The sequence below is a fragment of the Mycteria americana genome, chromosome 2 (assembly GCF_035582795.1).
Source record: "Mycteria americana isolate JAX WOST 10 ecotype Jacksonville Zoo and Gardens chromosome 2, USCA_MyAme_1.0, whole genome shotgun sequence".
Classification (NCBI taxonomy): domain Eukaryota; kingdom Metazoa; phylum Chordata; class Aves; order Ciconiiformes; family Ciconiidae; genus Mycteria; species Mycteria americana.
In genome coordinates, this window is record NC_134366.1 from 106,588,080 (window position 1) to 106,600,883 (window position 12,804).

The following is a 12,804-nucleotide window of genomic DNA, read 5'->3' on the forward strand; positions in this document are numbered from 1 at the left end:
CAAGCAGGGCTCCATCACGCGTAACGGTTACTTGGGAAGACAAACGCCATCACTCCAAATGTCCCCCCTTCCTTCTTCTTCCCCAGCTTTATATACTGAGCATGATGCCATATGGTATGGAATAGCCCTTTGGTCAGTTGGGGTCAGCTGTCCCAGCTGTGTCCCCTCCCAACTTCTTGTGCACCTGGCAGAGCATGGGAAGCTGAAAAGTCCTTGACTGGTGCAGCAACAACTAAAACATCTCTGTATTATCAACACTGTTTTCAGCACAAATCCAAAACATAGCCCCATACCAGCCACTATAAAGAAAATTAACTCTAGCTCAGCTGAAACCAGGACAGGAGGGTGAGGTGAATCGCCTTCTGGATCTGTCTTTACGGACATGCAGAGTCCAGATGATTAGCTCAAAGACAGCACCTAGCTTTTAGACGGCTAACATGAGATGCAATTAATCCTGTCTTAATGTGATCCCCTATACTGGGAAAGGACAGCGTTATGCGTTTCAGGGTGGCACTAAAGAACGCCTTAGTCAGAAGCCGAAAGCAGCTTGCAGTATAGGCAGTATAAATATACATTCCCAGTATCTGCAAAAACATATTTTGGGGCTGCTGTCACCAGTTTGTATCCTCCCTGTCATTTTAATGACATATTGTAACTGATACGCATTTGTTTTTCTGAATAACCCGAAGTAGGAGTGAAATGATTCACTTGGAAAGTAGGAGCTTGGATACTTGGCTGACACAGAGAATAAAGATGCATCCTGAAGTTTGCAAAGGTGAATACAGAAGATGCACTGCTACGGTGGTTCTGTTGTAAATAGGAGTTGGGAAATGGAAAAGCTGAGTTATGACCACTAGGCTTTAAGTCAGGTTTCCTACTTGTAGTGGGGTTTTTTTGAAGTTTGTGTATCTGGTGAAGTGGTAATGTTCAGTGTTCGTATGCATGCCGCTTGTCATTCAACAACACTTCTAAGTATTTCCATTTCAGGGGTTAATTAGTTTTTTTAAGATTTTTCTTACACTATTATCTTTCCAGGGTTTAAATGCTTTGGGTTTCTAACTCCCCAATGGGATTATTTTTTTAAGACTTAGCAAAACTCTTTGAAATTTCTTTCAGTACGGAAAGATGAGGAAAAGTGTGCTTCATTTTAGCAACAATATTTGAGACTGCTAACAGTTGAGATCTTGTAGCAGTCTAGTAAGGAATATATGTCTTGGAAATAATTTCTGAGATAAACATGCAAACCTGCATAGAAGTTGAATAACTTTTTTTTTTTTTTTTCTAATTTTTTAAAAGTAGAAGTTCCAAAATTTTAGTTGGTCTATACATGATGATTAGTTTTCCCCAAAATAAACTTAATGTACTAAAAAGCTAAGCTGTCGGTCGTGCTCTGTGTATTTCAATATGCAAGGTGAGAGATGGTTTCTCTCTTCGGCGGGTTGTCAGCCGCGGCCGGCCGGCCCGTTGCGGGGAAGCGGGCACTGCTCGGGGCAGCGTGGCCAGCAGCCTGCCCTGCCGCCCTGGCGAGTCCCTTCCCTGCGCTTGCGTGCTGCCTTCCACCTCGGAGCTAGTAAAGAAAACGCCCTTTTGAGTTTTGGCCTCTTTCTTGACTTCAGAAACCGAAGAAACGTGTACTCTGGTACGTCCCGTAGGAGGCTGGCTGTTTTCTGCAGTGTTGGGTACGCTCAGCGAAGGAGGCAGCAATGCACAGTGAATCACAGTCGGTTTGGGGATTGCCCTGCTCTGTGCCAAATTATGTTTCCTGTCTCCAGCATGTAATTTTCAGGCAAATCCATTGAAGTCTTTAATCTATAATTAGGCTTATAAGCTTCTTTAGACCTTTTGGATTTCCTTTTTTAAATAATGGAATACAACATTATTATTCCGTGAATCTTTCTGACATATTTTCCAGAGAAAGCTTTCCTGGAGGTTTTCTGTTTTTTTCTTTTTTCCTTTGGTTTTCTAAAATGGGTAGGTAAAGATCCTATTTCCATCAAGAAATGAACTGAAACTACCTGGTACAAGTGACTGTGATATATAAGAAGAAATTTTTCCTGGCAATACGGAGCATGAATGTTTTTCAATAGGCTAAAGTAAATATGTATTTCTAAAATTGGATTCATACAGTAGGTTTTTCTGTGTTTAAAAAAAAAAAGTTAATTAAAATGTCACTGGTTTTTCATGTGTTAGTACATGAACATTTGGCAAAATAAATCACTTCTGTCACCAGCTGATGGTGTGAGGCAGTTCTCTGTGTGAATGCCCCTGTTTGCCTCAGGACAAGTTACAGCCTGGAGAGACAGGCATTTTTGTACTTCACTGTATAGGGGTGTGTGTATGTGTATCTACCTATCTGTGTATAGCTGTATGTGTGTATGCATGCATATGCACCATATACAACGAGTGTTGTTGCATAGCATTTCTTTCATGTTTGAGCAGCAGCCTTCTGTGTGCCGCCCCTGCCCAAGTGTCATTTCTCCTTACTGCTTCCTCATTTTCAGGTATTTATTACAAAAGTACTCTACAGACTTTTTTTTTTTCTCCCCTCTTCATAAGAATTTTAATTTTAGGAATATTCAGATTCAGACTTATTTCTTCTTTCTGTACCACAGATCTTAATAGATATTGCCTAATCTTTAAAGCAACCTATAAGAAGTCTTTTTTATTGCAAACACAGCAGCATTAAAGAGTCAGTAAATATATTCTCAATGTGCTATAGGTAAGCAGTTTTCTTTTAATGTCATTTTCTGGGTGTTTTGGGGAATTTTGGTTCCCCTGAATTGACCTAAGGGATTTTGTTGTCACGTTTTCTACTGATCAGTCCTGGTTTCCCTCTTCAGCTCCCCGTAGCATAGGTTTTGGAGGGCTCGCTGCTGTTCTGGTTTGGTAGGAGGGATGTCCTGCCTGCTTCGGTATCTGTTGTGACCGACAGAAGCTGAAGTATGTCCTTCTGCCCCTTACAAGTCTCGGTGACTCCAGGCAATAAGCTGGAGGCATAAGAAAATTCAAACACCTCTAAACCATTCCTGTTGTTTTTTAACAAAACTGTTCATACAGAATGCTCTAAGAAAAGAGGAGAAATGGTAATAAATACCGTCATTATTTTAAAATTCTTTCAGACCAGGGGAATCTTTAACAATTTACACATTTGGCTCAGCTGTATGTTTCTTGGCATCCTTATGTTCATTTAGGGAAGTTCATAAATATATGTATTTATAGGAAATACATTCTGGAGCTTAATCCAAAGGGTTGCAAACTTCCTGGCTCTCTGTAGAGCCAAAACTATGCATTTCTCTGTCTGTCTGTGTTTTTTGCGGATTTCACTATTATATCTTGGCAGTTCTGTGGTCTTCCCAAAATCTGCTTCTGTGTACATATGTCTCAGTTCTGTTGCTGTTTTTTCTCTCTATATGTTGCTGTTCCTTCACAGTTATATTTTTGCTGTCTAGCGCTTGTTTTATTTTCCAAAGCACAAGTTAGCAGTAATTTATGCTACTGTTTTTACCGCGCTTAGGTTTTATATTTTTTTTTTTCTTTCTGTAATTTGAGGCATGTTTTGGCTATTGCTTGTTCTTCTACTTGAGATAATATTGTGCAAAGACAGCTACTGCACATACACCAGCCCAGAATACCTTCTATTATTTTTCTTTTTAGACATTTTAGGGGGTTGCAGAATTTTAGTCATAATGCTGCTGCGGAAATGGGACTTCTGGCAGACCAGCTACCTGAAAGTGTTTGCATGACTTTTCCATGTGCATACAGTTCTTTTAAGATCCTTTATATGCTTACGGTTAGTAAATAGCATACAAAATCTTCATTTGAGAATAGTTTTCTGAAAATTAACAAATGCTTTTGCACTTGTACTAAGTGTAATCGCTTCCCTTACAGATGCAGAGAGAAGAAGTATGATTATTACAGCCTGCCGAAAACCTCCGTTGTGATAGCTTTTTATAATGAGGCTTGGTCAACACTTCTGCGAACTGTTCATAGTGTTCTTGAGACATCTCCAGATATACTTTTGGAAGAAGTTATCCTTGTAGACGATTACAGTGACAAAGGTAGGAAGAACAGTTCTAAATAATGTTGATTGTTGATGGGGTTTTTTGGTCAGCCAGTCCACAGGAGAAAAAGATATGCTGTTTGGGTAACATACCATAAAATTGTACAACATAGGCATCTAACTGGAAAATAGTTTTTCTTGTAGCGTGCCAGTGAAAAAATTGACTTCTGGACCAAATTTAGTTTAGAATGGGGAAGCACATTTGCTGTGTTGTAACATGAGTGCTTGCATATATAGATAACGTACAGTCTGGTCAGTGCAATTCAGGTTTCCTAATTTGAGCAAGTTTCGATTGCTCCAAGGTTGCCCTGGTGTCTAGTATAGTGAGAGCTACCTGGTTATCTGTTTTCATTTGAATTACGGGACACAAAGACAACGCTGGCATTTTCCACCACACATGAACTGTGTTAAGAATAAAACTTTTACATGGAAAAAGTTTTACGTAACATTTGAGAAGCACTTAACAATTTGGAAATGAATTACAGAGGCAAATAGGAAGCATTCGGTTTCTTGAAAGTAACTGTGATTTGTGCCCATCCAAGTTCTGTGCTTTTTCCTTGTCCTGTCCTAGGGTAGACAGTACAGCAGAATCAGAGTTCAAAATACCGGTATCTTTAAAGCACTGCTATAAGTAATACGCTGCTGACAAAAGAGCTTTCTGTAGCATGACATAAACCAATCGTTCCAGAACTATTTCTTTCTCTTTCATTTGTTACAGAACATTTAAAGGAGACTTTGGAAAACTACGTGGCTGGCTTACGCAAGGTGCGTCTTATCCGTGCAAATAAGCGCGAGGGGCTGGTTCGAGCCCGGCTGCTGGGGGCATCTGTGGCGAAAGGAGAAATCCTGACGTTCCTGGACTGCCACTGCGAATGCCACGAGGGCTGGCTGGAGCCGCTGCTGGCAAGGTGAGGATGTGCTCTGGGCTGGTTTTCTGTCCCGCTGCAGAAGGAGAAGAGACGGTTTGGCACACGCTTCTGCAGTGGAAAAATGGCTCTTGGTAGACGTTTACCCAGGGCTCCTGCAGCCTGGTCCCTGAGGCACTGCGAGTGTTTGTTTCCTGGCGGCGGGGTAGCGAATGGAAGTGTGGAAGGTCAGGAGGTGGATTTTTGTTTTCTCCCAAGGACCAGGCTGCTCTTTTTCTTCAGAGAAAGGAAAGTTTTGTTTTCAGGTAGAGGAATCCTCCCCCAGCTGTGAAACTACCTTAGGAAAGGTGGCTACTTCTGTCAGCCTGGGTGGTGGATGAGAAGGTCTGGAAAGATGCCTGCCCCGAGACATCTCCTGTTGCAGGGCAACGTACACATAAGCAGATTGGAAGAGAAGGCAATAAACTCTGTCTTCCCAGTCCTGAGCTAATCCATCTCTCTCCAGCTGGAGAGACATTTCCAAAACCACACGCGGTCTTGAGGCGTGCAGGTCTTCCTGATTCCTAGTGGAACTTGTGTTCTCAAACTCCCCGTGTCCATTTGAAATTGTATCTGGAATAATATTTTAATTTTTTTCCTTTTTTTCTTAAAGTTGTCATATTTGACTTGTTTCTACATTTCATACCGAGTATATTTCAGATAACTGTGGGTTAACTATGAACAGTATATATAGTGTGAAGAAAGGAAAAGGGGTAAAAATCAAAGAATAAGCATGGTTTTAACCACTGTCCTCTGAAGAAACAGTACATAACTGTGGAGACGATTCTGTAATTTCTTCACTTCTTTAGCAGACCACTAGATGGCAATCTTGAGGAAGGATTAGGATAATTTTAAGTGTGATAAATCACCTTCTGTAAAAAGTTAGCCCTGGATATGTCTTGGAATTTTTGCCCTTCTTGCTGCAGATGCAGACGTACATCTCTAAGGGGATGTTTGCATGGCATATCTTCACTCAAATGTATGGAAGCCATACAGCAGCATTAGCATTTTGCACTGCAAACGTAATTGTATTTGTAAACTGCCTGTGCATTGTACCATCTCATTAATTCTTAACTTACAGAAAAGGTGATGGCTTTTCACTTACTTGATTCCTTTCATAACTGAAATCACGTGCCAGATACCTAATTTTTACTCCTTTTCCTTTACAGGAGCAACAAAGCATTTTTGCATTTTATTGAGAATTTTTTTCCTCTGTGTATGTATCATTCTCATTGCTTTGTACCTCAGCTTTATGCAGGCGAGACAAGAGATAGCAATATTTGTATAAGCCCTTTTGTGTGCTCTACCAAACAGGATTTCAATGGGAGATCATAAAGAAGAAAACAGCCGTGTCACATCTTCCCTCTGGCAACAAGGGACTATTTCATATTTAAGGCAGTCTTTCTCAGCTCAGACAATACTTCTTTGGAACCGCTTCTGTTGTCTGCTGCATTTAACCACCACAAGCTGCTCTAATTTCAGAGTCGGAGCCCCTTGGTCAGCCTGAGGGTTTTAAGCTTAATAATCCCATGAGGAACTGGCTCCCCTCGAATGACACATACATCGGGTCTCTTCCTTGTTTGGCAATATAAAGTGTTCAGTTTTTCTTCTCCTCTGGAATACTCAAATCAGAAGATGCAGGGCTAGAACAAGTACCAGCATTGTAAAGTCAAACAAGTCAGTTTTTCACTGAACTAACAGGAGATGTCTAAGACTAGTGCAGAGAAGATTGCTAAGGAGTGATTTAGGAGAAAAGCTTTAGCTTGAGCTTGTGTGCTTGAAGTTGATCTCTCCTGGTACTGAGACACCTTTCCAGAAGTTGAGGTGAACGCAAAGGATCCCATGGTCTTTTGTAAGGGCAAATGCTTTTGGAAAGGAATCTAGAAAACCCTGCATGGTACTGAGAAATGGGAGGAAGGAGTTCATCTCCTTGTAGAAGTCGACCTGCAAGAAATGTCATCAGTATTCTTAGTACGATAAAGATCTTAACTGTCTTTACATCGGCCTCGCTGATAGGTGTGTCATTCTGCAGTACTATCTTGTTTCTCCTTTTTATCTCCTATGTTGCCAGGGTTTCTGGAGGCCTCCTTCATGTATTTTTCACTGTTGGAGATCTAATTCCTGTGTCACATGTTTTTTTTTTTTCTGTTTAAGCTCATGGCTTCTTTTTGAGTTACTGTTGTAGTGCTCAGTGTAACTTTTTGCAGATTATCACAGCTACAAGAACAACCAGGAGCCAAGAGCCCACCTCATTCGTCCTTGCAGAATGATAGTCATGCTGCTTTGTAAATATCTTGAATGCAGCTACCTGTACAAAACAAAATAGATGTTTTTGTTGAGAATGTGGTGCTGGATATGGCAGCCAAGGCAGATGCTGAATGTGTTATCTCAAGCCATCTGGCATACCTCGCTTCCACTGTCCAGGAAGATTGATGCTTGCCAGGTGCCTACAGCTGAGTCCGTCCTGATGCATCCTCAGCAAGAAATTGGTGGTTGTTCTTGTAGCTGTCCTTTCCTTGTGTTGCAGTGTGAGTTGAAAAGGAGCAAAACTTTGCATTTGGTATTTGTAAGCATTCTCTGTTCTTGACAGTTCTATTTTTTGAGAGACATTTCTAATGGAAGTCATCCTTTTCTTTTAAAATCGTATTAGGATTGCAGAAGAAGAATCAGCTGTCGTCTGCCCTGTCATTGATGTTATTGACTGGAATACATTTGAGTACTTGGGAAATGCTGGTGAGCCGCAGATTGGCGGATTTGACTGGAGACTGGTCTTCACTTGGCATAGTACCCCTGAAAGAGAACAAAAAAGGAGGAAGTCCAAGACCGATGTGATCAGGTTAATTTTTATGCATCTTATGAAACTGTGGATGTTACAAGTGCTTTTGACTTCACTTGGAAATGCCAGGTGCTGAAAAATATTTGAGAAATGAGCATATTACTAAAAATTACATATCTTGTTTAGTTCCCCTTTTTTCCAAAATAGCTCCTGCTCACCATGCTCCTGAAAAAATACTGCTCTAAAAGCTGAAATGCCTGTGTAATCTTCCATATGGAATCCTTATTGCACGCGGAATCCTCCTGCAGGCAAACTCCCACAGATGCTTATCAGCACATGGAGAGGTTGTAACTGATTAATACTAACGGATGTCCTCCGTGCAAAGCAGAGATCCGCGTTGTAAAAAACGTATTGTGGTCAACGACGAAAAAGGGAAACAAAATCATCAGTCAGTAAGAAGACAAAAGTAGTTTTGAAGACTTCATCTGTGCTGTAGCGGTAGTGGTGGTTCCTTGCTCTGTTTTCAGAGGTGAACCAGTTTGCCAGTTCTTCGTTGGGGTGAAATGGTACAGCTGTACCCACCACAGTTTCTACAAAGGGCTAACTCGTAGGAGCTCATGCAGATGTCTTCCTTGTGGCTTTTAGTCTTGTTTTATTTTAAGACAAGTTGCAATCGGTCGGTATTTTTGGTCATTCCATACTGTATTTTTAGGAGAGGTAAGGTAAGAGTACAAACAATGCATCTGGAAAATGGACACTGTAGACAAAATCCTGATAGTTGAGGGTCTGCTACACTCAATTTGAAAGTTTCTGTATTTCAGTAGTGTATTGTAAGAAATGAAGCAGTTGTTTGGCATTTTTAACATCACAATTTTGTTAGTCCTTGCTTTTATTTATTATCTGTTATCTTACGGACTACAACAAATACAGAATTCTCCCAGAATTTTCTCAGTATTTTCTAGGTCGCTTATCATGGTAATAATACCCAGTACTTCACAAATGTTAATGGACTTACCTCAACTAAGAGAAGAGAACATATTTTTTTTTTTTAAATGGGAAAAGCGAGCCAGTAATTTAGTCCTTCTCAGCATATATTAGTCCACATCCTCCTGAAAAAAAAGTTTCAAAATAGAGGAAATCTTTTTAAAGCCTTTAGTTCAAATATGATACTTTTCTTCTCCACAACAAGAAGAATTGTCTTTGGGGTGCCAAGGGGAAAATGATGAGGGATACAGCTTCACCGTGGCCTGAGGACTGTGAGCTCGGCAAGTGTCTGGAGAAAGCAGCGGTGCTGAGAGCGGCGTCACCGACAGCTGTGTTTGCAAAGATGAGATCTGGAGTGAGACAGAAGAGCTTGACTGGCTATGGAGTTTGGGGGTTTTTTTCCCTTCAGTCTCACCTCATCTCTTTCCATTCTTTGAAACGACATATGACAGCGTAAGACAGTGTTGCTTCAAAAAGATGGCTGGTAAAATCAGTTTTGACAGATTAAGAGTATCTGATCACTGCGCCTAGCATTTGTTAATATTTACCTCAACAGCAATTTAGTAAAATTCATAAAGTGTCAGCTGAATTTAGTTCCAACCAGCATTATATGCTTGGCACTTTAAAGAGGGTCATTTTCTAAGACTGTAAACAATTAGGAACAGTCATGAACAAATTCAAGTTTATATATACGTGCACACACTTCCCTACTGAAAGTACATTCCCTAAGTGCGCTGTCGCTCCAGGCCTTGTGGTTTTCAGTGAGGATCCAGTCTTGGCCCCTCATTTTTCTTCCAAACATAGTAAACAATTAAAAAAAATACAGATGGGCAGATCTTAGAAAAAAATCTCTTCCGGGGCTGTATTTACTTAATTCTGCTCAGTTGATGTCTGAGAGTTTTTCCACTTGATATGAATGTGATCAGAAATATTGTTATTAATTACTAAAGCACAAACGTGTGTTGACTTACTACTTAAGTAAAATATATAAGGATCCTGCACTTAGAATTTCAGAGCTGACTAAAATAATTCTGCCACAAAAAAGCTTATGTTCTACTATGTGAAGGTAAGAGGCTAGTCATTTATCGCCACTCACAAAGACACTGTAATTGCAAAAATTTGTATTAACACAATGTTCATCTTCTCTGATTTCATTGTTATTTTAGTACATTCTGGAGCTTGTTTCTGATACAGTTTTTTACTACAAAATTAAATTAAATGGCCTGATGATATACTACTTAACCAATCAGTGGCTGACTGTTACTTTGTATCCAGAAAAGACTGAGAACATGGACAATAAAAAGATACTGTATTTTTGATCTGCGGTTCGTTAATTTATGTTTTTTGCTTTTTATTCAATTCAGAGTTACTATTCTCTTTTATAGGTCTCCAACCATGGCAGGTGGATTGTTTTCTGTGAGCAAGAAGTATTTTGATTATCTTGGTTCATATGATACAGGAATGGAAGTTTGGGGAGGAGAAAACCTTGAATTCTCATTTAGGGTAAGTGGCTCAATTGAAAGTGGTTTGTTTTGTTTTGTTTTTCCTGAGAACAAAAACGTGTTTCTTATTTCTTTCTTCATACCCTTTTAGTTAATGGGATAGCTGTAATGTAAGCAACTGTTAAGAAGATAATATTTTGGGAGATGTTTGTATGAATCTCTTTTCCTTGTTCCCATGCTTCAGTATAGTTACATTTTTCCTTCAGAGTAGCCATTTTAAAACAATTAAAAAAAAAAAAAAGTCTTTTGTTTTGAATGCCAGTATAAAATATAAGTAGTGGTGTGGTGTTAGCAGGTGAATGATCCTCTGTGGCTCCATGAGAGCTCCATTCTGTGGCATGAAGAGGATCATTGGAAAGAGACATTTATAATGCTTTAATGTGACTGTGGAGCTCTCACTGCAGTTGATGGAGTGAGGAGGAGGCAGCTGGTGGCAGTTACCAGCGGGGCAGGACAAGCCAGCCCCTGTACTTCTCGAAGGCTTTATTCTGTTTTGCTTGAGGAAGAGTTTGTGTAAAGATTGTAAAGGGTGATGGGAAAAATCTCCGGGAACTGTAGAGCTGTACCCCACAGGAGGGTAGACCAGTGCTCAGGTGTGAGGCAGATAGATAGCTATGCTGGAATGAAAAGGATTTATGGCAGGGGAAGAGAGAGTGGATACAAGACAGTCCAGACTGACGAGGAAAACAGCCTTGTCCTCCTCGACTCCCCTGTTACCTGTGCTGCTGCTGATTCCCACTGAGCACGGCTGCCTGTGGTTTGCCCCGTGTCACCCTCAGCTTGCTGAAGCAATCCGCTGGTGCTGTAGGAGGTACACTGCAGGGCTGGTTTCGGCTTGCAGGGAGTTCACAGCTTAGTAGCCTGGATTCCCCTTGCTTTTTCTGCTCATCATCAGGTATGTTTTATGGTCATATTTGCATTTCTGTGTATCACTGGATTGTGGGAGGTGAGGGTTGGTGGTTTTGTTTTGTTTTTTTACCAGGTGACAGCAGATTTCAGGGATTAATGAGTGTTCAAGGTCAGGTTGGATGGGATTTTGAGCAACCTGATCTAGCGAAAGGTGTCCCTGCCCATGGCAGGACAGTTGGACTAGAAGATCTTTAAAGGTCTCTTCCAACCCAAATCATTCTATGATTCCAAATAGTATTTTGATGCTACAAAACCACTCTCTTGAGAAAGGAAGCATCACCAGACTGTCTCACGTGAGATGTCTGCTTGTTAACCAGAGAAGCATGGAGTCTTCTGGCTGCTGTTCCTGTCTCCTGCTGCCTGTAGTGCAGAAATCCTAGCAAAGAGGGCACAAAAACAAGGAAAGAAAAAGATTAGGGAGAATAATAAGCGCAGACCTACAGCTGACATGGTTTCTCTCTGAAGAGGGATTTCTCAGCTGGGATTGCTGTTTGATCTGAATTCACGACCACCTCCTTTCTCACATAGGGAGAAGTTTCTCTAGCATGTAAGTCCAGACTCAGTCAGTAAATTCAGCAGGTCTCTGCCTGAAGCTCAAAGCAGCTTACCTACCTCCATCAGGTCTGTGAGCTTCTGAAGCAGAAGTCCCCCAGCTGGCTCCAGTTCTGGGGTAGCCCATGTTGATGTGTATGTTGCAGTGATCCCCTCTTTCCACTGTGTCCTGGTTTCGGCTGGGATAGAGTTAATTTCCTTCCTAGTAGCTGGTATAGAACTGTGTTTTGGATTTAGTATGAGAATAATGTTGATAACACACTGATGTTTTACTTGTTGCTAAGTAGTGCTTACCCTAGGCAAGGACTTTTCGGCTTCCCGTGCTCTACTGACTGAGAAGGCTAGAGATGCACGAGAAGCTGGGAGGGGGCACAGCCAGGACAGCTGACCCAAACTGGCCAAGGGGCTATTCCATACCATATGATGTCATGCTTGGTATATAAACTAGGCGAAAGCTGGCCAAGGGGCTGCTGGTTGGGGACTGGCTGGGTATTGGTTGGTGGGTGGTGAGCAATTGCATCGTGCATCATTTGCTTTGTATATTCTATTATTATTATTACTATTTTATTTCAATTATTAAACTGTTCTTATCTCAACCCACAAGTTTTCTCACTTCTACTCTTCCGATTTTCTCCTCCATCCCACCGGGGGGAGTGAGCAAGCAGCTGCGTGGTGCTTAGTTGCCGACTGGGGTTAAACCATGACACAGTGGAAGGGATTTCTTTTCTGTGGGGTAGTTGCTCAGTCATGGGGCCAGGAGCTATGAAATAGCTCTTGGTGAAATTATTTTTATGTCTCCTTTTGAGAGGCTGCTCAGGGAGCCAGAAGTAGCAATAGATTGTGTTCGTACTTGGGGGCCCAAAGAAATGATCGTGCTCGTCATCAGTCACAACCCAAGGTAGGTTAAGCTGGAAAGCAGCCTGGTGGTGGACGCCATCCCCAGCTAACTCTGGCAAGGGAAAATTGTTTTCCTTGCTTACTGAGGGATTGGAAGGGGTGATGACAACGAGGGAGTCATGCATTTTTGGGTACAGATGTTTGCTGACCTGGGGCTTGCTGTGTCTCTTACTTTCTCAGTGACACTGTGTGTGTCTCACTTTCTTACGTGACATTATT

General features: G+C 41.3%; 1 protein-coding gene across 1 annotated transcript in view; it reads left to right on the forward strand.

Moving 5' to 3' along the window:
• Positions 1-12,804, forward strand: part of GALNT12 (polypeptide N-acetylgalactosaminyltransferase 12) — a 53,219-nt gene that overhangs the window by 11,230 nt on the left and 29,185 nt on the right. Inside the window, exons 2-5 of the mRNA XM_075494176.1 lie at positions 3,889-4,058; positions 4,779-4,968; positions 7,616-7,801; positions 10,111-10,228. Of these exons, the coding sequence (XP_075350291.1) occupies positions 3,889-4,058; positions 4,779-4,968; positions 7,616-7,801; positions 10,111-10,228 (664 nt within the window). The remainder of the gene's footprint in view (positions 1-3,888; positions 4,059-4,778; positions 4,969-7,615; positions 7,802-10,110; positions 10,229-12,804) is intronic.